This window comes from Corvus moneduloides, chromosome 1, assembly GCF_009650955.1.
Source record: "Corvus moneduloides isolate bCorMon1 chromosome 1, bCorMon1.pri, whole genome shotgun sequence".
NCBI classification, from domain to species: Eukaryota; Metazoa; Chordata; class Aves; order Passeriformes; family Corvidae; genus Corvus; species Corvus moneduloides.
This window is the reverse complement of record NC_045476.1, coordinates 90,264,218-90,290,144: the sequence shown is the minus strand read 5'-3', so window position 1 is coordinate 90,290,144 and position 25,927 is coordinate 90,264,218. Positions and strand designations below refer to the sequence as shown.

Genomic DNA, 25,927 nt, shown 5'->3' with positions numbered 1-25,927 from the left:
GGGTCAAAAGCTGTCTCTGCAATTCTGGGCACTGCTTCTACATAACCCTTCACAGACCTAACATTTAAGCAAGCTTGCCCCTCAAGGTATCAGTGGTCACAGATTTTTCAATCCTTACAGAGTTGCTAGAGAATTGTGGGACATTGTTTTATGTGCACAGCAGCTGAAACAGAGATTCAGCTCAGAATTTTCTAAAATGGATGGGCTTACGTGCTTAGCGGTTTCAGTAGACTTCAAGTGGAACTTGAATTAAAAGGAACTTCTGAGTGCTTTGCATTTGAAGAGACAAAATCTGGGTTTAGCTGATTTCAGATATTCATTTCACTGACTTCCACTATAGGAAGGTCTGACTGATTTAACAAGAAAAATCATCATTGGTTCTGTATCCAATCTGGAAAAAAGGGGTAAAAAGAAAAAGCAATACTAGCAGAACAAGCACTAAATAATTTGGTAGAAAGTATAGAAAAAAACACAAGGATTTGAGCAGTAGTCATTTAAAAAGCATGTTTAGCACAAATGTCTAAATCTGATTAAACATTTAATGCCTTGTACTTTCATGGAATCCAGTACTAAAATGTTAAGGTAATTTCAGGAGGAGTTTCTCCTGCAGGGTATGCATCAATTTGGTTCTCAAGAGCCATTGATCCTGTTGTTTAAAGCTGAGGCAGTATTGTTCAGAAAGGAACAGCCAGAGTGATCATACCAGAAAAAGAACTGGAAGTCCACAGCTGTGACTGACACTGGTTTTGTCAGGTATTTAGACATAGGAAATCTATGTAATTTGTAAATACATTGAGACTCCTAGTGAAAAAATAACAGAAAAAAAACCTTCTTAATTTGGGACCTGAAAAATTAGTAAATTAGGCAATCAATAGCACTTGTTTGGCATGATGTGAGAAGCAAAGCACATAGAGCAGCCCATTCTGAGACATGTTTGTTACTTTCATTATTCATGACCTTCTACATGCACTGGGCTATGGACAAGAGGACATTAACTGCTACATTCCTTTTCAAAAATAAACACTTCACTAAACAAATTCAGCAGCATTAAATGAAAGGAATCACAGTAAAACAAAGGGAGAAGGAAATGTTTTGTAATACCACAATGTTTTTTCAAAAAATTGGCATCAAAGTTATACCAGCAAAGAATGAGATGGAATATGGCCATATTCTTAGCAAGTTATTTTTACTTTGGGACAGTCAGTACAAATTGCTTCTTTTAAGTAGCCTTTATTTACAAACCATCTGTGTTTGAAGAACTATGGGAAAGCAAATTTGTTTGAGAATACCACCACCTTCTGGCCTGTGTGAGAAAGGCATCACCAGTTCACTTCCACCACGGAGAAAGTCAAATATCAAAAGACCAGTTTGAGTTTTCCTATCTCATTTCTTTGCTTATGTCACACCCTTTTCATCCCTACTCACTTTTGAAGGTCTTTCACAGGTTGTTCTTCCCACTACTTGTTTCTCATTCAGTTCTGAATGGGTCACTTCTTCCTTCAGTGCTCAGTGTCAGAAGAACACCCTGACAGTTTCTTCTGTGTTAGGGATAAGTTCCTTACAGATGTTTGCAAAGCCATTTCAGCTGCTCTCCTTCGGTTTCTCTTTTGCTAAAGTGACAAATTCTTAGGCTACTGATATTCTGAACTTACCATTACACTGTTAGAAAGCATCTCATTACCTTTTGGTGCTCCCTCACCTGCCAGTGTCGACATACTACTGTGAGGAAGGGTTTTATACATGCAACAAATTAACACAAACAGAATGGACAGCATGACACAATGTAAATCATATTCTGGATCTGAATTTTGCATCCAGTAATCTCCAGAGATTGACAGACACCTGCAACTCACAAATTATTAACAGTAGCCTTGGAAGGAAAAAATGGCCCCATTCTGTATCTACTGGTGAAGTATATGGAATGTCCATGATGTGAAAGTTTCACCTTTTTTGGATCAAAACAACAGTGAAAATCAAACTAGGTGATGCTGGGAATTCTGCTTTGCTACTCATAAATAGTAATTCTACACAGAGAATTACTAACCAAGCTAACCAGAAAATGTGTTTTACATGGCAGCTCATCAAGTATACATGATGTGATCAGAACTAAAGCTCTTGTTTTGCCTTCATCCATCTGCAAAGCAACTCACTGACCCAAATTAGGGCACACTGGTTCCAGCTGAAGTGGGTACTGGTTCTGGTTCTCAGTTCCAGAATTTCTTTTCATACATAAAAAAGGCTGCCATGGGACATAGTTCTTGTGACCTTCAGAGCATAGAGTTTCTGTAACCTGGAGGAACTCTGGAGTGTATACATGACCCCATTTAGACAGTTTACCTAAAACGGCCACCAAAGGCAAAACTACAAATAGAATATATCTGGAACACTGACTGGATGGCCCCACAGGGACGGTTGTGCGTGTCCATTCTCCTGTGGCAGTGTTACTTTACAAAGTAAAGCAAATCCTTTTTTATTAAAAATGCTCTCATTTTCTGTAAGGCATTGCTCTTTATTGAACAGCACTCTACAGCTCTTAAATAAAACCAATAAGCCAATGCTGTTTCTACAACTACTTCAAATTTTAGTTTTATGAAACACTTGGGAAATCACATGAGCAGCTGTAAATAAATTGCACAATTCCTTCTTATACTGTCAAAAAAAGCCCTGATTAGTAGGTATTCTGTAGGCATATTCTGTCCATTCAGACTGGCCAGTATCCTTGAATAGCCATGTGCTGCAGCTGTAAATTAGAACCATTTAAAATACGAGGGAAAAACAGCACTGACTGTCTGGCACTTATATCTGTAAAATTGCAATAAATATTGACACAAATCTTAAGAAAATATGATCCTCTTTATTACTCTTTACATGTTAATTGTTCCAAATATTGGAAGGTTTCACATTCAGAAGCTCAGATTTTCTGAGGTGGAGTTATATAGAAAAAAAAATTCTTCTTCCATGCACAGAATTTACACTTTGTAGTAAAGAAGTTCAGCCTGTGATCCAGTGGTATTCTCCAGTGTCAGTTGCTGAGTCCATATGTACAAGGAAAGATTTTTTTGTGTAGATAATCTGCCACTTTTCTGGTATTTTGTAGATTTTCTATCTCAAAAAATGGAATCTGGAAACAAACCAAAAATGATTGCTGGAAATACCTTTTAATAAATAACTGAATAAGACCGATGTTCATTAAGCAGATGCAAAATTACACATCAAATATCTTTTTTTTTTGTTTTAAAATTAAAGATTTAATCCTAAATATATTATTGATCTGTAAAGGACCTGAATAGAGATTACTGTGAAACAAAAGTGGTATCTATTACAGGTTAAACTAAGCTAAATATTATGGAGTTGGGCATACGTAATAAGTGATGATAAGTGGAAAATAAAATCTCAAAAAACTAAAAGCAACAGCTTTCATTCAAGGTATGTTTAAAGAAAAAGTATCTTTTATTAACAGGCAAAATAAAGGTTGTACTCTGTTGTGAAAATATTATTTACAATACAAAGCAGCTTCTTGTTTTTAACTCCTCTTTTTAAACTCCAAGTTCAAACCTTTTAAAAAAGTATTTGATTAAAAATTTCAATTCTAATGAACTCTTACACATCATTTTCCTTTAAGTCAAGATTTGAATCTTAATCACTGAAGATTATCTTCCTAGCAGCAACTATGTGGCAAAAAGCACAGACAGAGTACACTAATTAATCTAAGGAAGAAAAAGGTATTTCTATACACCCTCAAAAAGGCAAAAACTAGGCAGAGAGAACATAATATAGAAAGGACAAGACTACATCTGCTTTAGGAATTAATTCAAACTGCAGTTTTAAATATTGTAAAATAATTTTTTACTTATTTTGTTAGCCAGAGCAAAAGTAAACCTTTATCTTTGGACTCTACCTGCACAACTTCATAACCAAGTAACTGAAGATGTCTCTGTTTAATAGCTTCTTCTCCCAAGAGATTGTGGCTATGAGCACAAAATCTATTCTGACCATCAACACACAGGGCGATTCTAAAATCAAGCATAAGTGTAGTATCAAAAAAAACCCCAACAAAACCACAACAATCAGCTATTTTAATCACCATAACTGCTGCAGTTTCTAAGAAGCATGAGACAGCACCTCCCTCTTACACCTCGTTGAATCAGATGTAGGGTGGGAGTTACCTAGTTCAGGATTATTTAAATCACTCAATTTAAGAGTGGGAGGTGAAACCCTGAAACTTAGTGAAACTGATCTGAAAAGGTTTTCTATTTGCTCTGAACAAAAATTACCATGCAAGTTAATGAGAGCATGATATTTTTAATGCTATGATTAGTAAGCTGTTTTGAATTCTTCTAGAAGGAAAAATGTAAAAAACCTTGCCTCAGCTAGAAAACATTTTAGCAACTAAATTTATTTAACTTACTAATTTACCTGTTAAATCCATTAGAGTTCAAGTTAAGTTTAAGCTATGTCTGCATAAGCTACACCTGTACATATGGTTGGCAGCATGGATTATAACTATATTTTTAAATCTTGGTGATAAAAATCCCATCAACTTAAACCAAAGTTTGTATATCTACTGTTAAAAAGTTGCTTAAATTTTCAGTATGTTAACTGTATTGTGACTTTATTTACTTTATGAAAGCTATTACTTAAAAAAAAGCCACTAAAGCTCATTCTTAAGCATTTAAGCATGGGCTCTTGGAAAGAACTTGTATTAGTCTCTGAGTCTTGTGAAAGTGTCCTGGTTTCAGCTTAAACCTCAACAGAAGGTTAAGCTGGAAAAAGCCTAACCTCCTCAAAGTCTTTTGCTTTATTCACAGGATTGCAGTTGCAAATACCACACCAGCAAGGTTGTTTAACTTTGTATCCAAGGCTTCCCAAAGTAACCCCTGTTTAACATACTTTTAAACACCTATGCATTTGTCAATGAAAAAAACCAGCATCTGTAGCAAATATCCTTATTATACAGGATTCCTGGCAGAAGTAAGTTTGTGAACTCAAACTGATTTAAACTCTTTTAAATCTGTGCAAATACACTCATTTAGAATTAAATTTTTATTTGAAAATTAATTACAGAATATCAAAATACATTACTATAATCCAAATAAGGATCACTTGATTCTGTCACTGAGTAAAAAGACTAACTGTCTGACACTGTATAGTCAGGAGGCAAAACAATGAGCAAAAAGCAGATTGTTAATTTTGTCCTTTTGCCAGCAGTTTCGATATGAGACCTGAACTTTGTTGAAGTCAATGGCAAAACTGCAAATAGCTTAAATTTTGCCAGGTTTTCACCCTGGATGCTCTTTCTTAGTGTAAATCAACATTTTACCAGTGGTTTCTTTTATTCTCTTACCGTCTGTGTACTTCTTCAAGTTGGGCCGCAGGCAATACAAAACCTTCTTCATCTAATTTAATCTCAATATCTTGTGTAGATGAAAAAAGAAGTGACATTAAAAGTCATTTCTTATAACAAACTTTCTACGGCAATTCTCATCCTCTCACAGTTGTTTTATTAAATAACTGTAATACTATCACAATTTTTTTTTTTTTTTTAATCACAGAGGCTAGCAAAAGTTGTATAGACTTAACACAAATGAGTGATAATTAGTAACAGTTCAGCCTTTCATAATGCTAACAAGCAAAGTAGTATTCCAAGTCCACTAAAAATTGTAATGCAGTTAAATGGCACTTTGCTGTGCTAGCTAGGGTCTCTGGAATTTTGAGGGCCTTGGAGAGAAACACACTCTCTCCCTCTTTGCTAACTTCAACATCCCCATGAAAGCTGACATGCAGACTAACTCTGGAATCATGACCTTTTTTTATTTTTTTTTAAATCCTTCTGACATCCATGGTGTCCAAGACTCCCTTCCTTCAACATCTTATTATCATCCACCCCTCCTGGGCACGTGCCTTTCGTCATCATTGCTTTCTGTGTTTCTTTTCCTGCTGCACACAACACTCTGCTTTGCTCACTCCTGTCTTAGAACCCACAAACCATGACCGAGTGTGTAGTCAGTAGCTCTTGCTGAGGGGAGAGGAGCCCAGCTGAGCAGGGCACAGGGCTGACCACCTTCCAGTCCTCCTTTTTTTCTACTCACCACTAAAGCAGGGAGATCAGGCAAATGGCATTGCCTCATTTTACTTTGCATTATACAAATTGTATAACGGATAAGGAGCTGATAATAAAAACACAGAATACAAGCATTAGCAGCTGTTTTCAGTGCAGACTGGCTGCGTAAATACCAATTAACACTGCAGTGCTTTTCTCTCCATTTTCCTTTCTCTGACTCTAAAAATTATTTACTTAAAGTTCCCAAATTTCAGATATTTTACAGGATTTTGTATCCCAGTTTACTTTTTCTGTATTTGCAGAATTTAGAATGCCCACAAAAGAAATTAAAGCTTTGGTACCATACACACACATATTTGATTACTAATCTAAAGAAATGATACTTACCAACTACATAGAAATATGGTGTTGATACCTCTGATGCAAAATAGATTCTTTTTTTCAGTAAATAAAGTAATCCAGTCTTTACTCTTTTAAAGAGGTGAACATCAGGAGAACTGTGAAGCGTAGGAAAGGCCTTTACTTGATACCTTGAAAGGAGTTTCGGACCCTACGTAAGCACAGAAAACCAAATCAAAAGGGAGATAACATTTTTGTAATTACCTCACACTAACAGAGCAAAATGTATTCTGTGCATTTCAAAGTCAAGTCTATTGAGAGACCTACAGTCTTAGGTACGATCTGCTGGAAACTTGAAAATCACCCAACCACCAGAACATCCTCAGGAAGCTTCCATGCTATCAACGTTCATGAGAAATGCACAGCTGTTTCCATTCATACAAATATATCAAGTAATTCAATCAGGTAGAAATGCCCCATACTGTCATCAAAGAAAGTTGTTTTGTCCAATTCCAATGTTTTTATGGGAAATACACTCAACTAAGTATAAACAGGGCCCTAATAACCTTATCTCCTCTTGTTAACATCACTTCTGGTTTCACATGTACTGTACCTCATAAAATGGGCATTCCAGGGTGACAGTCAGAAAAAGCTGGGTTAGCTGGGACATAGCAGCTCTGTTCAAACCAGGTGGCTGAGCTGAAACAACAACATTCAGGTTTTCAGGTGTACCTTCAACAAAGTATCTTTACACAAACCATATGCAGAAGTTAGGAAAAGCTATTCAGTATAATGTGCAGAAAAGCTACTTAATCATTAAAATTCCCAGTAATTGTTTGAACGAGCAGAAAGATCAGTATGAAATCACATAGGTAGAAGAATGAGAAAATTATTTACAGAAATATCAACATAAGAATATACAGCTAGCAAGATCTTAGTTAAAACTGTCATATTCTTTCACCAAATAAATGAGGATCCAAAAGATGCAGGACATTCTACAGAGAAGAATAAATTTGAGTTGAGGTCTTAGATAAATATCTCCTTCTTATAACTTCATTTTCCCCAGGTTATAATCCCAGGATCTCACTGTTTCCCCCCTTTTTTTTTTTTTTTTTTAATCTGCAAGTAGTGGATAATACCACATAATTTCTGGACATTTGACTGCTTGATAAAAATCAACTCCTTAAGGTATTTCATGTTGAAAAATTAAGTGACCAACGTTTCTAATCACTTTGAAAACTTTACCTTAATTAATAGAGCAATCTTAGCTGAAATCTTATTAAGGCAGTCATCTTTCTCACATAGCATATATCTCTCTACAATGACCCTAAAATTCTTTACTAGCAAATAGGGAATAACTCAAAATGATGTGTTGTTCATAACAGATTCGTGTCTAAAGGCATTGAAATGTGCAATAATTAAAGCCAATAACAGGCTATCACATGGGGGCTGTTCTAGCATCCTGTATAAGAAAAAGGACAAATATGGGGAACACCAGGTCACTGTTTTCTAGAAAACCAGAAGGATTAACTGAAATAATTCCTTTAAGGGAATTCAAGTCTTTGTTTTAAAACTGTACAGTGCAATTTTCAAACTCATCTAAATGACAGAACATGAAAGACAATGGCAATTGTGACAAGGAAGCAACAGCCTTTGGCCTCCTGATCACTATTTTCCAGTCACTTGGATCAGGTCACTGTTGATTTGACAAATGAAAGCGATAAAAAATGGGTGCTTGACAAGAAACAAACTACATAATAGAAAGAAATATGGAACATCCCAGGAGAAACTCTGCTCCTTACCTTGAAGCTTTTGCAGAAAATAGGGACTAAATACCTTTGGCAGAAAATTTATTGGATAACGTTGAATAAGGACACATGAGTGTAGCAGGTGCAGCAAGGTGTGAGGCTGAAAGTGCCTCAGGCGGGTATGCAGCACAGTTTCAAGCTTCCTGAACAAGGAAGAAGCACTTGGAGGCAGATAGTTAAGAGTCCCAAAGGGTGTAATATATGCAGCAATCTGGTCAGTGGTAAGTCTGTCAGCATTGGAAATGAAACCTTCTGCCACTGCATCAAAGATGGGCTTTGAAAGGATCTTCTTTCTGCAGCAATACTGCATGACCTTGCTGACTGTTTGAGGATGCATGGTGAGGATGGACTTGGGGATGTGTCTTTCCAGTGCCTCTGTAAAAACTTTCACTTTTTGCCCAAAGTACAGGAAGGCTTCCAGTACATTAACCAGTTCATGATCTGTGAAATAGGGAACATGCTTCACGGAATGTTTACACAGTGCTGTGACTAAGGGAACTGCCTGAGTCTGACTAAGAACCACCAGTGAATTCAGTATTACACTTGCAAAGTTTGGGCTTAGCTGGGAAACCGTGCGTAAAGTGACACTGTTCAGTCTGTTTAGCAAGTTTTGGCATTGTTTCCCTTCCCTGACAGTCACCTGCAGTATCTTATAAACCACCACTATTTCCTCAGGACTCCATCTCTCAATGTCTTTTTCTTGCATGTGGTTCACAATTTGTTCCAGCATTGCACAACTTGGGCCTTCCAACTCAAGCAAACTCTCTCCAAGAGCACAGAGATTTTCAGCAGTCAGCTGTCCCTTACCAAGCCTCTCCTCGCTCTCTGAAAGCAGGCTTGCCATCAGCGTGCTCTGCGGATCTATACGAAGCTTTATGAAAGCCTGCAATGCATTCAGCAGTCCAGTGTTTGACAGTTTTGAGGATTCAAATTCAAACTGGAAGCATAATGCCCTGAAAACTTCATTCTCTAACAGTCCAGGGTTTTTAAGACCATTGTCATCCACCTCAACTTCAGAAATCCTCTGCAGGGCTCCTGAGGCCATAGTATCAGACATGACCTCTAGAGAGCTAAGAAAGTAAAAAATCTCTTTTGATGTACAAAGGTTGTTCAACTTCTTGAAAAATAATTGCTCATCCATCCACACATTATTTGGCTCAGTACAGTTCCTGATATCTCCACGAAGATGCACAGTTTCAGTAACAGAAAGTGGTTGCATCTGCAGTTTTAAGTGTTTTTTCCTACAAAACATATACTGAGATTTATCTTTCAAATACAGCATCCTCACGGCCACGAAGCTACACTTTTGGGGTTTTTGCTGGCCACTGATGAAGCTCAACCTTTTCCTTAGGGTCATCAAAGCGGACCTGCTTGCTGCTGTGCTGCATGAATACAACTGGAAACTTTTTCGGCTAATCAAAGCCATATTGAATCAAGTGAGTTCTGAAATGATACCTAGGGGAAGAAAAATAGATATGTAGTCTGGAAAACAGCACCACGGTCCCTAAAATGCAGGAAAAAAAAAAACCCCAATCCTTTTGGTGGCCGGAAAGACGGGTACGATCCCTCTCCCATGGCCACGAGCAGAAGGCAATGCCAGGAGCAGAAACTGACGGGAGCAGCGAGCCCTGTGTGAGAGGCTGCCGCGCGTCTCTGCCCCGTGTTCCCACAAGGACGCTTTGGCAGAAGAACAGGAGATTGACACGGTCGCTTCCCCGGGCAGGAGCTGCGCGACGGCACTTTGCCTCCCACCGCCGAGGCCGGGGCGGCACCGGCGGGGCCCCTCCATCCCCCTCCACCCCAGCAGCTATTGCTGCTATTGCTGCTATTGCTGCTACTGCTGCTACTGCTGCAGCCGCTGCCGCGGGCCGGGCCCGCGCTGCTCCGCCCCGGGGGGCACCCGGCGGTGCCGGGGCAGCCGCGACGAGCTCACCTCGGCAGCCATGACGAGCTCACCTCGGCAGCCATGACGGGCAGCGCGACGCCTGCCGGGCCCTTCCGGCGCCTCCGCTCGGCGCGCCCGGCTCCGCCCCGGCCCCGCCTCCGCCCCGCCGCTGCCGCTGCCTGCGGCCTGGTCCGGCTCGGCGCGGCGCGGCGCTGCCCGGGCGGTCGCGGAGCGGGGGCTGGCGCTTTGCTTCGGAAGTGGGATTCGTGCCTGTGTGCACCGCGTCCTGCAGCGCAAGTACTCCTGTTCCCCGCTCCGGGGGGCACCGGGGCCGGGCGGAGAAGGTGCGCGGGGCGGAGGGGTTTATGTTTCGCTTTTTATATTTGTCTTGGCCCTAGAGTGAAAATGGTTCTGAGCAAGTCGCAGGCTGTTGGAAAAGTGTCTTGGGAATGACTTCGTGGCTCAAGGCACGGTCCCACAACCCGGATTAAAGCCACAGAGGAGTGCCTGAAGCTTTTCTGGTTGATGACAGAAAGACGTTGTTTTTCTAAGTTTCAGAGAGATGAAACTCCTCCATGTGTGCACTGCAGGTTGAATCAGGATCATAGGAGTTTATCCATCTGATGACATAACTAACAGTTTGCGCACTGAAGTTTCTTGGTTTTTTTATCCGGTCCGTGGCCGCGCAGGTCACATTTGCCAGGGCAGGTCCATGAGGTGCGTGAGTCTGGCCTTGCCGTACAGCTGCGGCACTGCTGGGGCAGCACGTGTGGTTCAGCGGCTCCCACAGTCTGTTGCCTTAGGGGGCTGGTGGGCTCCCTGCTAATATTCTGTGGACTGCTAGGTTTCTGATTTTTCCAAGTATTGGATCAGATGAGCTGTAATTTGGAATGCCGTCCTTAGCTTCATGTTAAGCCCTGGTTTGATCCAGCAAATCACACGTTGTTTTCACAGCTTAAACGTTGTTTTTTGATGTGCATCTACCAGCACAGCAACATGTTAAAGGCTGCTGGTGTGGTACTACTATTAAAGTTACAGGGATTCTTTAGAAAGCTCGATAGTTCAAGAATTACCTTTTTTCTCCCTATTTATTCCAGTTGAACTTGTATCACAAGTGGAAGTGGCATAGCATCTTTAAAGAGTGTATAGAGCAGCAAAGCAAGAGCAGTGTGGACAGGATGCTCATCTGAGAGCAAGTGTGTTCCTGGGTTGTGGTTGCTCATCTGCAGGTAGGCATGACTGATTTTTATCTCTTTGAGCAGGCACCACTTAGCAGTCTGTGCACAAAGATCTTATGGTTGATGACAGAGAGAAGACTTGTTCACAGGGTGAAATTCTTCAACTTGTGCAGTTTAGATCAAATCATGATCAAAGGAGTTTATTGATCTATTGTTGACGTAAGTGTTAAGGAATTAACAAAGTACTGTTTAATCAGTTAATTGAATTATATATTTAAGATCAATAGCAACAATGCAACAGATATGATACTAGGCACCTAGAAAATGTTAATAAATGCCTACAAATATTTGAACAACTTTCTGTATCTAAATCCAAGGAATTGTCTAATTGTGCTCTCTCCTGCTGCCTCAAGGATGCATTCACACTGTTGCATACACACACAGTACCATGTCTCAGGAGGTCTGCATGTGCATCTCCAGTATTATCTGCCCTTCTGGCTGTGCTGGTGCTCTTGTTTCCACGTGCCACCTGTGGGAGGTGTGATTGTTCCAATTTTTGTGTCTCTGTGCAATCTACTAGTCCACTCACCAGGGAAAAAAAGCCTTTCCTCAAGTTCCCATATATGCACTGAAAATATGTGTGGCTGCTTTTTGCATCCTTTAGTGTTGCTGGAGTAGAAAGCTCACAGTGTCTTACGGGAATCCTGGCTGCTCTGCCTGACCTAGGCAGAGAACACGGCACTGTTAGGGCAACATCTGACCATGTCACACCACATCCTGACTGCTGTTCCTTCTGTTGCCCTCTCCATTCCCCCTGCAATTGCAAATCTTTGTGCTTCTGAAGCACTAACAGCTTCCCAAGCTGACTCTTGTTCTAACAGTCTCATGTTGGTAATGCCTGAGCTGTAATGTTGGCAGCTTACTTCTCAGCTTTTCTTACACAGAAGGATTCTGTGCTATGGTGTCAGAAACTGATTATCTTCCTGCCTTTTTGAGGTATGAGAAAGAGTGTAGTAATGAAACACCACCTCATCTTTATTGGTTTTATCCATTTGTAGTCGGGTGATGCCACCTGCTGACAAGAGAGTTAGGTGAAAACACAGCACATGACCAGGATGAATCTGTATTACTACAGGGACCTGAGGGTATTTAAAATGTATTTACACTATTTTATATGAATCATCATGATTAGTGCATTTCTTTGTATTTCTTCTGGAAAAGGAAGGTGAAAAATCATTTTGTGGATTGTTTTGTTGTATGCACCTTCTGTGCACACATGCTCGTGAAACCAGTTACATAAATGAATTTATTTAGAGGTGACTGTTAAGGTCATTACTAATAATTTTAGATAATATATATAATTAATTTAAAATGAAAGCTAAAATGGAAAACAAAGTAGAAGAAAATACAATGAAAACCTCAAAATTTTCTAGTAATTACATTTTTCATGAAATTCACATATGATACAGGCACTCTTAAGAACCTATCACTTAGTTTTGCTACTTTTGATGTATAATTATGCTTTCAAAAAAAATTCCTGTAAGAGAAGCCTTCCTCAGTACTGTGAGGAGAAATATCCTGCCATATGAATAGAGTACAGTATTCTTATACAATTGAACTATGTTTGTTTTCCCTTGAGAGAGAAAAGAGAGGTACATCAAATAATGTAGCCATAGGTTTCCATAGCTCCGTGTGTCTGGTTAGGACACTGAATGCTTTCCATAGTTGAAACTATGTGAAAGCAGTAGGTGAAGTACAGCAAACTGGGCCCAGGCACATGAGAGGTACCTCAAGATGGGAACTGAAAATTTCTCACTACTAATTCTAGGTATTTGAGTTCTACTGCACCTCCTTAGCAATGATAAAATATTGACAGAAAATTAATTTGCAATACTCGTGCTGAAGACATTCTGCTTCTCTCATTTACTGCTGTCTGAAGTTACATTTGTTGTGTTCTCTGTGTCAAAATAATGGAAGAAAACGTCTCACATTCAAATTTTCCTGAGACTGGTGAATGGATAAGGATATGCATCTCATTCATCCTGCCACTTGTGAGAGACTTGGTGACACCACAGCAGATTTCTCTAAGATTTTTTCTTACTTTTAGGAGAAAAAAACCCCAGAGAGTCAATTCTATAGTTCACAGCATCACAGAATAGTCTGAGTTGGAAGGGACCCAGAAGGATCATAGAGTCCAACTCCTCCAAAGTGAATGGCCAATACAGGGATCAAAACCAACACGTTGGTTATTAGTACTTTGTTCTGACCAACTGAGCTAACCTCAGGGTCAAGTTGCACTTGGGTAAGAAGCTCACTTTTGAAATATGAAACTAAAGTCAGTGATTGTGCTCCAAAATACATAGTGGACAATAAAGTGTAAAGTCACTCAAGCAAAAAATAATGATTTCAAAGTAGAAGAACTGAGAATTTTAATTTTTTTCCTCAGGCTTTGTAGTTTGACTTCACCAGGTCTATGTTTTGTTTTGTTTTCAAAGACAGCTCAGAGAAGTGAACGAAGCAGTCGCTAACTTGAAATGGAAAATATATAAAAAGACAATAAAAATAGTATATATTTTCATAAAAAGAGTTTTCATATTGTATTGTTTACAAACTAGATTCTTGATATCGGAGATATTGCAACATTACTGCAGCATCAAGGCAGTACAGCACATAGGACCAATACCATGTGTCCCTCACAGCCTGATCTACAAAGTTTGGTTGTGAGAAATGCCTTCACTTCAGAGTAGATGCCTCATTTCCAAGTTAATCACCAATGCTTCTGTCTTTAACTGTCTCTTTTTAATCTCACAAGCAAAGTAAAATCTTGCTGTTCTGCTTACAAGAAATTCACTTTTTAAATTCTTTCTTCCCCTGCAGTGTCTCTAAAAAAAAAACCTCAAATGTGCTGTGAGTCAAAAAGGAGGTTTTTGCTCCTCTATGCAACACAAAAGGGGCAGGCAAAAGCCATAGCTGAGGAAATATGGCAGCAAGCAGGTGCCCATGGACTTGAAGCTGATATGCACTGTATAAGTGAAATGGATAAGGTGAGATACTCCATACTGTTTTGAAAAATACGTATTGAAGAACTGCATTCTTCTTCGCATGCTTGAGTGGTGGCTCTTGATAATCATGAAGGCTGGCAGATGCACCCACCCAGGGTACACCATCTAGTGTCAAATTTTTGTTCTTGTGAATCAGTAATTTCCACCAGTACTTACAGTCACTTAATAGCCTTCTGCCAAAGATACATCTTGTGATTTTTCTTATTAGAACTGTATTTAATAAATCTTTATCTCTCTTCTCACAATGATTCAGTGACTTCTTGAAAACTTTTTATGTATGCGGTAGTGAAGGAATTTTGTATTTACAGGTCAAGTCTGCTGTTACTAGAAACGATGGTTTTTTTCTTGTTTATTTGGTTGTTTTGGGTTGGGGTTTTTTTGTTCTGTTTCTTTTGTTGCATTGATGTTCTGTGTTCTGTTAACTGTGGGCTCCAGCATGGCTCAGAGCTTTTGCGGGTCTTCTTATGTTGCTTAGCATGTGCACTTACTTCAATTCCCACAGGACTCACTCAAGTTACGTTCTAGAACAAAATAAAAAGCTTGGCTGGAACAAGGAAGTGGCTTTTTATTACTTGCTGTTATCCAAGAGTAAGAATGTGAAAACCTAGTTCTGTAACTGAAAGCAATATGGACTGTAATTTCCTTCACAAAGTACTCTCAACTGTATGTCCTCAAACAAAAACATATTAAAAAAAACCAATCAAAACTTGATAGCCTGGTATTTCATATGAGAGGAGGATAAAATAACATCTAAAAGAGTTTTTTTATGCACTTGAAAATGTCAGACATTTTGTATGAATGTGCAGTGAGTATGTAGCTGAGTGTTACAAAGAGACTTTTATGCAGCCATCAGGGAATGTGAAGATTCTCCTTATATTCTTCTCTTTAATTTCTTCTGCATTTGACAGGTTTGGAGATTAGTTTCAGGAAGGTGGTAGTCAGAATATTTCTAGCCCTGTTATTGGCCTGCCACTTAAATGAATGTATTTTGCCAAATTTGGCAAGACAATTCAGAGCTGCAAATTAATGATGAATTTAGAATCTGAGAATTGGGCACTGAGGAAAAAAGTAATTTCTGCAGCTTTGTAAGTTTTATCACATAAGCTGTTTTTTTCCCTACTTGTCAGTTAGAAAGTCTGTCTTTATGTAGCTATTGGGTATTTTGAGACCTTGTCATCACTTAAAGGGATTGCTGTGAATGTCTGTGGATGGAATAGGTGGTTACAGAGTCAATAATAGTAATGTGATCCTCTTGCCATTCAAAAGTGAATGGTCAAATACTGCTCAGGTCTCAGGAACACTGGCTATTTCCAAGTAGTGCCTCTCACCTACAGTCTCAGGGGTGAGATAAGGTCATAAATCCATGGCTGGTTATGGTTGATTACATTTTATGAAGACTGAAATGAAGTGGAAGTGAGGTAGGAGCAGTAACAAATGGGAGGCTAAATGGAGATCATCTTGGGTCACAGTGCATGTAGTCAGCCTTGGATGAGTTACCTGAATAAGTACATTTGTCATGGTATGATATGTATTATTCTTGATAAGATGAACCTGGCTGGCTGATCCCATCCTCTTCTTTCAGTAACCAGGCACAGCTTGAGCAGGCTGCTCACTGCTCTTGTGTGGCATTTCTGTCCTCAGCTGAGGAGAACGTTTGAAGGAAAGAGAAGGAATGAGACAAACCTGAAACACAAAGGATGTAGGAAGAAGTGAAGGTAGAGTGAAAAACTGTGTAGTTGTGTTAGGTTCTTGCTGGTCTAGTGATGTAGCAGACCTCGCAGTAATTGACACAAATTATTGCAGAAGCTGTGTCACCTAATATTTGGTTTCCAAAAGGTGTCTAAGTTTGCAGACAAGAATCTGCAGTGGAATAAGCAAGAATTTAGTGAGCCAATCATGCGTCTGTTCTAATACACCACTTCGTACTTTCTGAGCTTGTATCTTCTTTGGTTTTTTAATGGAGCTCATTTTATTGTCTATTCTCATGTGATACCAGTAGACCCTTACTTTCTTTACCTGAAGAGTTTGCTTTTGTTTGTAAGTGCAGTAGTTACCTGTGGCAATGCACTGCAGAAGCTGTGGGTCTGTACTTACCAAATCAGCTGTGGAAGTTTTGAAAATCTGAGTCCTTATTGCAACAGAACCCTTAAGGTGGTTTTTTTGTACAACTGATAGCTCAGTTTTGAAAGTCTCAGGATTTTGTGAGTACTTGGAGTTTGCCTGAACTTACGAAAGACAAAAGCTCTATTTGAATCGTTCCTGGAACACAACCCACTGAAGTCTGGCAAAGTACCCAGAGAATATCCTTGCATGCTTAGTCTGTTTGCTTGTGCTTCTCTAGGCCTCTGCTGTAGGCCACTGCCAGAGGCAGGACATGCAGTAATTTAAGTTTACCATGCAACTGCTTTTAGGTTCTTCAGGAAAGATTTGGAAACAATGCCAACAGTAAAACACCTTTATTGTCTATTTCTTTGTATTCCTAGCCTTTTTGGGTTGTAGGTGTTAAGTAATTTTTTACATGGCTTGACAAGGGGATAAAGTTTGAGTGATTTATTGAGGGTGGTGTTTAGAACATAACTTCTCAAAATCTGGAGTTTTGAATTGCAATCTTGAAACGGCTCTAAGTGAAATGCAGCACCTCTTGCAATCTTTCTTTTTATTTTCTTATAACCCTATTATTTTTATTAAACTTGGAATGCTGGGAGATGATTTAAACTGCAGCCTACAGGGAGCAGTAGAAGGAGCTTAGGTTGCTTATTATGGCAAAGGGGAGGCTAAGGAGTGATCTGATAGCAGCCTGTGTGAGCCAGACTGGACAACAGGAGGCCAGATCCATTGGGTGTTGCCTGAGAAATTCAGATTTGACACTAGTGAAGAAGTTCTGCATGGAATAAACTTCCCAGAAAAGGGGAACCTCTACCCTTAGAAGTTTTCAAAATTCAGCCAGTTACAGCTGACTGAGCGCAGTGCTGGCAGTTAGTCCCACTTGGGGTATGGCGTGGGACTAGGTGGCTTCCAGAGGTCACTCCCAAACAAGGGCGTGGAGCTGTGTTTCACAGAGGTCACTACCCACAGGCCATACGGGTGCTGCGAGAGCGATTTGTGTGGGTGCCCTGACCAACAGCACGCTGGCACGGTGCTCCAGCCTGCTAAACATGGGGTAGTCACAGACTCTGAGTGCTTTTTACTTCAGAAGTAATAAATGGTTGCATGAGATCTGAATTTGTGGAACTGACACATGGTCCCTACTACAGGCAGTTCTTGTCAACCTGGTGTAATGGGAGTAGCCCCCATGAAATTCTGGGAAATATGGGAGACCGGTATTAGCAAAGGAGAGAGAAGCGAATTGGGCGCAGGGTGAGTGGGCTAAAATTAATCAGACTGTCGAGTTCAGTGTCTGATTATGACTCTTCAGAGCTACCTTAGTTCCCCCAAAAGCACGGGGAATTTTTTTTTATATGATGATCTCAACGGTCTTTTCCAACCTAGTTAATTCTGTGATACTGTGATTCTGTAACATGGAAGTTACCAGACAGGACCAAATGATACTTAATGGAACTTAGAAATGATCCCTACAGTTTGTATGGACACACACACCACTTAACTGTGTGAAATCAGGATTATGGCTATATATGTGATTTTGATGATATATACAAGAATACCTTTTCCACTTGACAAATAAAATACTGTAGGAGCTGTGTATTTAAGCTGTCTGAGTGCAGTTGTGAAGTATTCTTCATGTGTGTACTAGCCTGCTCACAATGCTGCCCTTGGACATTTTTATATGGGATCATAGGATATTTCAGGTTGGCAGGGGCTTCATGTCGTTGTCTTGCAGCAAAGTCAGTTGAGGTCAGAGCAGGTTCCTCAGGGCTTTATCCAATCTGGTCTTGGAAACTCCAAATAAGATCATAAGTTGCATCCCCAAAATGACTTGTATTTATTTGAAAGACTTCCTGTGGCTTAATATAGGTAAGATGAGATTAAGTGGTTTTCTATGTACCCTTGGGAAGAGGAAAGGTGGCAGATAGAGTCTCTAAGGCCACAAATAGGTATCAAATGGCACCTTTTAACTTAACGTGTTCTATTGCTTGTAGTATAACCTGGAAACAGAAAAGGATCCTGTAGTTATTGTTATTTCCACTACTGGGACTGGAGACCCGCCAGACACTGCCCGCAAGTTTGTAAAGAAAATTCAAGACAAGACCTTGCCTCCTGACCATTTTGCACATCTCCAGTATGGATTGCTAGGTGACTTGGTATTTTCTATATTATTGCAGAACTTGTCTGTAAGTGAATAATTTTTGTATTTTTTGCTTCTGAATAGGTGTTTTGGGGTTTTTAAAGTGCTTATAAAACATTTATTTTTATAAACAGCAGTTTTATGTAATGTCCTCTATGAGCAATAAAGGAAAAACATCACAGAAATTTTCTGAATGTAAGCTATCAATGTAATTTTTTATAGTTTAATTTTCTTTGCATAAAGACCGTATGATATGTCTCTAGCTGTGTGAAGTTTAAATTTCATGTCAAGTCTCTATAGAGATTAGTAAACTAGATTAGTTTGCTTGACTGTGTGAGTCACTGGGCATTTTTTCCTACAGACGGAAAGGCAGTGTAAAATGTTCTTAAAAGTAAAAACCTTAAATCTTCCCATCCCTTTAAAATTTGCAGTAATATTTTAGTTTTGAATGTTGCACTCATCAAGAGAAGGAATGTACCTTCAGCTTAAAGATGGATAAGCAAAATACAGATTTGGCAAAATGTACGGTATAGCTTGAGCTGATGGTAAGGTTAGTTTGTTGAGTTTTGAAATTGCATTTATAAAAAAACTCCAGAAATGTCTATTTAAACCTAGGTTATTTTTACCTGACAAGTGGAAGTTGATAGATGGGAGTGTGGAAACTCCTAAGTTTCTAATAAGGAAGGGACCCATTAGAAGGAAATTTATATACTGGATATAAAATGTGGAAGTGTGAACTATATGCATCCTAATCATGTAGCATTTTAAGAAGCTGTTATGCTATTGCCTAGTTGCACATTCCAGTTTGTGAAATGGTCAAGTTTTTCATAGCTGACTGCATGCATATGTGTATGTATAAAGATAAGTATTGTATTAACACTGAATTTTATTGTGGCAGAAATTATTATGGTGTCTCAGTTACAGTGTAATTCAAGTTTAACACGTTATTAGTCTTAAAATACTTTCATGGTATTCATCTCAACTGGTGCAATGAAATGTTTGCTCCAAGTTCTGTACTTAAGAGAAAGCAGAAGTCCTCTTAAAAGGAAAAAAAAAAAGGCTGTTATAAGGAGAGAGGAATGGTCCATTATTAGGGGGCATCGTGGTTTAACCCCAGCCAACAACCAAGCCCCACGCAACAACCAAGCCCCACCCAGCTGCTCTCTCACTCCCCCAACCCCTCCCTGGTGGGATGGAGGAGAGAATAGGAAGGGTAAAAGTGATAAAAATCGTGGGTTGAGATAATGACAGCTTAGCAGGGAAGGCAAAAACCATGAAAACAAGGAATTCATTCACCCTTCCTCATGGGCCAGCAGGTGTTTCAGCCATCTGCAGCAAAGCAGAGCTCCATCACACATAGCAGTGATTTGGGAAAATAGGTGCCATCACTCTATATGTCCTCCTCTTCCCTCTTCTTTCTCCAGCTTTTTGTACTGAGCATGATGCCATATGGCATGGGCTGTCCCTTTGGTCATTCTCTTGGGGTCGTCTCTCCCACCTGTGTCCACTTTGTGCACCCCCACCCTCCTCGCTGCTGTGGTGAGGTGAGGAGGGGAGCCGAAAAGGCCTTGGCTCCGTGTGAGTGCTGCTCAGCAATACCTTAAACATCCCTGAGTTATCAACATTGTTTCCAGCACAAATCCAAAACACAGCCCCATACTAGCTGTGATGGGGAAAACTAACACTATTCCAGCCAAAACCAGCACAAGTGGAAGTAATAAGGATCTAGTGGTTTGAAATTGCACACAAGAAAGGGTCAGGCTGTGAAAAATTCTGATAGCGATAGTGAACCAGTGGTGTGGATTACTTAGAGAATTTGTGAAGGTGACCTAAAACCAGTGGTCTTTAGGATTATTAGACAAGCATCTCGAAAGGGTGATTGATCACTTTTAGGGTGGGTCAGTGATTTAGCTGACCTCTTAAAATATTGGATCTTCCATGAACATGGCTCCTGAGTGCACTGACTGTTAACAGGTAACAAAGAGCATCTTCATCTTAAACGTCTTCAGAACAGTTAAGGGGCAGAAAAGCCAGTGCAGAGGAAACAAGATCTACAAAGAAGTCTTTCATTCCTGAGGAGGAAGTTGCTGGACCAGATTCCCTCATGCAGATTTTTCAGCTATCTTCTTGTTTAAAATCACTGCTATGTTTGATGAGTCTTTTTTCCCCAAGTTCCAATATTTTTAAATTTCTTTTAATACTCCCTCTCTTATGTTGCTGACATTGTTAACAACTTAATCCTGAAAGTGAGATAATTTCTTTTGGTAATTCACACAGTTTATCAGTTTTACTCTTTTTAATTATTTCAGTTCCTTACGTTTCTCCTGTTAGAGGAATTTTGTATTTTTTAAAAGCCTCAAACTAAAGCTGTATTCTTCTTAAATATGAAATATTGAAAACAAAGTGTTTTCAGTGTATTCCTCTGTCTTACATTTGGGAAGGAGGAGCCACTTTTTCAGCCCTATTTTGGGACAAACACAATTTTGTTTGAAATCCATATATACATATTTCTATTTCAATGTAGCATCTGAATAATACACTTACATATGCAAGTGTGTATGTATATATAGATGTGTAGTTGTATTTATCATAGAATCGTAGAAGGCCTTTATTGGAAGGGGCCTTTAAGATCATCTAGTTTCAACCCCGCTGCCATGGGCAGGGACAGCTTTCACTAGACTGGGTTGCTCAAAGCCCCATCCAGCCTGGCCTTGAACACTTCCAGGGATGGGGCTTCCACAGCATCTTTGGGCAGCCCGTTCCAGAGCCTCACCACCTTCACAGTAAAGAATTTCCTGCTAACATCTAGTCTAAACGTACTCTCAGTTTGAAGCCATTCCTTCTTGTCCTGTCACCACATGTCCTTCTACAAATCCCCAGTGTCTTTCTTGTAGCCTCCCTTCAGGTGCTGGAAGGCCACAATTAGCCTTTTCTTTCCTAGGCTGAACAATCCCGAGTCTCTCAGCCTTTCCTCCTCGTAGAGGTACTCCATCCCTCTAATCATTTTGGTGCCCTGCTGTGAACTTGCTCCAACAGATCAGATTCTTCAGTTTGCCTGCAAGAAAAGTCTGTCCTGTCTTTGTCTGTGTAGCCTGGGTGGCTGGCTGATTGACACAATTCCACTTTCCTTGAATTTGCTAGGTCTGGGAGATTCAGAGTACATGTTCTTTTGTAATGGTGGAAGGACAGTAGACCGTCGACTTCAAGAACTTGGTGCCCAGCACTTTTATGACACAGGATTAGCAGATGATTGTGTAGGGTAAGAACTGAATTTTAGTTTTTATTTGGATTTTATTTCTTCATTATGCAATGCTTGATGTTCTGAGGCATTTGGAGTCCATTGAACCTGGATACTCAGCACCTCATAGAAGTGAGTTCTGCCTGAGCACAGTATGTCTATTCAATCTCAATTGCCGTTAAATAAAACTGCATTTTTAAAGTGTGAGGAGACACTAATCCCTGGAAAAATAGTATTTAGCAGTTCTAGAAATTAAATAAGTCAGAATAAGTGGAGGGGTTTGAAAATGTAGTCTGTTTTCTCTTTTTCCTTTTTTATTCTTTTTTTTTTCTTTTGGGGGTGGGCAGAGGATCACTTTGGAGGACTTATGTAAGAAGATTTTTCTGTCTGCTGTAGAGGAATTATGTAAGAAAACAACTCCCTGTTCTGTTGCTCTTTCTGGCCAGTAGGCTGCAGTCTTGGCTTAGTTATTTTGAACTGCTGCTTATATTGGTTCTGTGCATGATGATGCAAAGCAGTTGAACACAAACATTGTCATAACCATAAAACTTATCTCTTGTGTTCTGAAATAATAAAAATGGGCCATTTGTGTAAGCCATTGATATTGCTGTTGCACAATGAAAAGTTGCATATTCAGCTGCCATTCCTTCAACTTTATGACAGAAAGTTCAGCATATGAAAATAAAAATAAGAAACTGGGAAAAGAGCAAGGCTGTTATACATTTTAGAGTCTGTAAATTTACATAGTGATAACGACTAAATAATTTTTTTTTCTGACAAGTAACCTCGGTAACAGCTACAGATATATATTAGAAATGGAAAGTGAATGGTGCTTTTTTGCTTTTGTGGTCTTTCGTTATTTGTAAATTAGCAGTCCAGGAAGTCACAATAATTCATCCATGCATTTCTTATTTTTTTTCCCCCTTCATTCCCAGTTTGGAATTGGTGGTTGATCCTTGGATTGATGGACTTTGGCTTGCCCTCAAGGAAGCATTGCACTTGCAGAAAGAGAAAGAAGGCATGAACAGTGCTGTCGATGCTGTTTCCAGCTCTCTCTCTCCCACTCTGCATACTGTGCATGAACTAAACCTCAGCTCTGAAATACAGAACTTGAAGCTAGAAGATGGGGGAGCAAGGGGTTCTGATATTCTGTCACAGAAACTGGATGACATCAATCTTGTGGCTCCAGCTAGAGACACCGAACCCTCACTCGTTCATTCTGTCCCTCCTGTCTCTCAGTCTGCTCTTAATATTCCTGCCCTGCCACCAGAATATATAGAGGTGCAGTTTCAGGATGCCCAGGATGAGGTAAGGACTTCCCTTTGAGTGACAGAAGCCTCTAGCTTTTGTAGGAGTATGAGTGTATACTCCTACATATGGCTCAAAAGAGCTCCTTACATAAAGGAGATATATCCCCAAGTGCAAGAGGGTTTTGAATTTTAAGTAAAAAGTTCATTTATATTGAATGTAGCTGCTACCATATGGGTTATGGACACTTATGTCAAGATATAATTCAGCTAAATAGTAATTTGGTATTACACTGTCAGGAAGGCAAGAATTCAAATCCTCTGTGGCTTATGTTGTAACAGTGAAAACATCTTGGTGTAGTGAGGAGTACAGTACAGTTTCTGTTCAAATTTTTAGTACTTTCAGAATGCACTAAGAGGCTGTAAAATTGCTCAAAATCTTCCTTCATACTTAGTAACAGAGAAACTTGTCATTGTGAAAACATGATCACTATTTTACTATGGGAAATGGAAGATGAACTGTAGATCAAAAGCCAGTATGCTTTTCATGTGAAGCCACATTGAATAAAGACCTGCTGTACTAAGAAGAGAATTAGCATGAGCTGGGAATCGTCTCCAGTTGGCAAGAGTGACTCAAACTTTTCTGGTTGCCTGTAGAGGGCAGATGTTTCAGTTATCCATGCAAGGAAGCAGTGAAGTCTTGCTGCTCTTTAAATGATGGGGAGCCAGGAGCTGAGTGTGGTAACACAGCCAGCATTGTTCCCCACTACCCAAGCAATGCAAACCAGGAGGTGGCAGCCAGGGTCAGCCAAGAGTACAGATCATCAGGCAAGTTTGTGGGAATCGGGCAGCTCTGGGCCCAAGCCAAGAAACCGGTCTCAATTCCAGGCGTGGATCAACAGGATCTGTGTCCAGTCACGGGCATGGTTGAGGCTGAGCTGCTGACCAGTGCTGCTGTAATGTAGCTCAGGAAAGGACTGAAGAACCAGTACTGAGCTGGGATGGGGTTTCTGGGCCCAGTCCTCTGGTGTGGCTGCTGATGATCACGGAAGCCCTTTAGTATCCTCTGGACTCTGACACTCTGAACAGAGACTTAATGGAAATGCTGAGAGAATCACTTAGTCTAGCTAATACAGTTATGTAAGAGTGTATGGATTTAAACACTGGGTAATTTTGCATTTCTTTTAAACCTCGTATTGTTGGTTTTGTGCGGGTTGTTAAATTTAATAATCCAAATTAAATTCTAAGAAGTTTATGATTTAGAGGTACTCTTCTATTAAAGACGAATAGTTGGGTTGAATGTGCTGCTTAAAAGATCCTATATTCTTAAAGTCAGCATGTATTCAGACTGATCTCTGAAATAGTTCATCAGGTTCTAATACTGATGCCTTAACTTTTCTGTATGTAGAAAAAAAAGTTAATTTTGCTTTTGAACAGCAAATGAAAAAAGATGAATCTGCTAATTTGGAACTCAGTGACAGATTAAAGATTATAGTCCAGATTTCAGATATAAAACAGGATGGTTGTCTTGAACCCTGGAAAGAATCAAATGCATGTTTGTGGTTTTTTCCTTTGGAACTATTTTTGACATAGTTGGCGAGACCTTGTCGAAAAGTAGTATGTAGGGTCATGTTTGGTTTTGCAGGTATCACACAATTCATGTCCTCTTTTGGTATCTCACCTTGCAACAGCAGCTATGGGTACTTTTTGCCAAGCGCAGCTGAAGTTGGTGTGTTTTGAAGTGCATCAAGTTGAGGTTTGGATATCTCCAAACAGAGACTCCCTGCCATTTAAAGAAGGCCTGGTAAACGATCTCTCCAGTTACTTAAATGATCTTGTCTTGGGCTGTTGAGTCTCAGGGTTGAATTAACAAGCTGCTGCATACTGGTAGCAGAGCAGCAATGGTCTTAAGCATTTGTGGGAAGTGTAAGATAATACAGTTTAGCTGAAATCTTGATTTCATTATGCCTCAAATTTGGCTTGTGGGGAATACAAATGTAGACAATTACCACAGTCCAGCTGATGCACAATGGCTTGATATGGCCCAAGCCATTAATCAGCATGTCAAAATCTTAAGAGAACAAAGAAACTTCCGACTGTTCTCAAGTGATTCTCTTGTCTCCTTTTTTAAATAGGAAATCGTCAGATTAACAAATATTCTCCTCTTGGTGGGATGATTCCTTTACGTTTGACAGAGTATTGTTGTAGGCATTTGGTATCCCTCCTGCCTTTTTTTATTTTTGTCTGCATTGATCTCATGTTAAACTTGCTGACTATAGTGGTGGAGAAACGAGGGCTGTAGTCTGATCTTCAAGTGACAGCCTTTGACATATGTGACCTGGAATTATTCTTCGTGCCCATTTGTCATACTTGGGGCACATTTTTACCTCTGTAGAAATGTTGGGTTATAACATGATGCTGTCTTGTGGAGTGGAGTTTGCTCATTAGCTCTAATTTAAAACTACTCTTACAAGTTGCCTATAATAATAGCCTTATATTGACCCCAAAGCCTCAAGCTGTAAACCTGCAATGATGTAACTTCTGTTCGTACTTCTTATGTCCATTATATACATCTAGTAATCCTTTAATTAGGCAGGAGTTTTCTGGGGTTTAACATAAATGCCATTCTCTAATTGGCTATTTTCAAGGCAGTTCTTGAAAAATGAAACAGCTCGCTGCATTTGATAATAATGTAGGCCCATTAGACTGTTCAAGCCTACTGCCTTTTATAATTGAATGTATGCCAGTAACTGCTTAGATGTGATTTTTTAAAAAGAGGAGCAAAACACTCTATGTATAGAGAAGATTAATGTTTTTCCTTATTGAGTAGTTTTCCGAGATTGTTTCCAAAAAACCTGTACCAACA

The 25,927-nt window shown here is 39.6% G+C and overlaps 2 protein-coding genes across 9 annotated transcripts in view; one reads left to right on the top strand and one right to left on the bottom strand.

The window, feature by feature from the left end:
• Positions 1–2,834: 2,834 nt before the first annotated feature.
• FASTKD3 (FAST kinase domains 3) lies at positions 2,835–10,238 on the bottom strand. 3 transcript variants are annotated; one of them, XM_032118218.1, is made up of 7 exons: positions 10,165–10,238; positions 8,203–9,663; positions 7,014–7,099; positions 6,449–6,611; positions 5,345–5,414; positions 3,899–4,013; positions 2,835–3,121 (listed from the first exon to the last, which is right to left on the bottom strand). In XM_032118218.1, exons 2-7 carry the CDS (start codon positions 9,632–9,634, stop codon positions 3,023–3,025), a joined length of 1,965 nt encoding a protein of 654 aa, XP_031974109.1. In that variant the 5' UTR covers positions 9,635–9,663; positions 10,165–10,238; the 3' UTR covers positions 2,835–3,022. The 3 variants fall into 3 exon arrangements, with proteins under 3 accessions (XP_031974109.1, XP_031974119.1, XP_031974126.1); XM_032118228.1 differs by lacking the exon at positions 3,899–4,013; XM_032118235.1 differs by lacking the exons at positions 2,835–3,121; positions 3,899–4,013; positions 5,345–5,414 and adding an exon at positions 5,504–6,167.
• A 29-nt stretch (positions 10,239–10,267) lies between these two features.
• Positions 10,268–25,927, top strand: part of MTRR (5-methyltetrahydrofolate-homocysteine methyltransferase reductase) — a 32,686-nt gene continuing 17,026 nt past the window's right edge. For 2 of the 6 annotated variants that reach the window (XM_032118162.1, XM_032118209.1), the window contains exons 1-7: positions 10,268–10,437; positions 11,191–11,322; positions 14,149–14,315; positions 18,431–18,584; positions 21,718–21,835; positions 22,750–23,122; positions 24,707–24,865. In XM_032118162.1, coding sequence (XP_031974053.1) covers positions 14,172–14,315; positions 18,431–18,584; positions 21,718–21,835; positions 22,750–23,122; positions 24,707–24,865 — 948 coding nt within the window. In that variant the 5' untranslated portion in view covers positions 10,268–10,437; positions 11,191–11,322; positions 14,149–14,171. Of the gene's footprint in view, positions 10,438–11,190; positions 11,323–14,148; positions 14,316–15,915; positions 16,049–18,430; positions 18,623–21,717; positions 21,836–22,749; positions 23,123–24,706; positions 24,866–25,927 lie in introns of those variants that run through there. The other 4 variants (XM_032118178.1, XM_032118169.1, XM_032118189.1 and 1 more) reach the window with 4 other exon arrangements.

Bases quoted from the DNA above. Each gene is read 5' to 3' on its own strand.
- FASTKD3 (XM_032118218.1), bottom strand. From the start codon at position 9,634: ATGGCTTTGATTAGCCGAAAAAGTTTCCAGTTGTATTCATGCAGCACA. The intron at 6,612-7,013 runs GTACAGTACATG...GTGCTTACGTAG, and splicing joins TGGAATGCCCATTTTATGAG to GGTCCGAAACTCCTTTCAAG. The intron at 3,122-3,898 runs GTAGAGTCCAAA...GTTTGTTTCCAG, and splicing joins TTGGTTATGAAGTTGTGCAG to ATTCCATTTTTTGAGATAGA.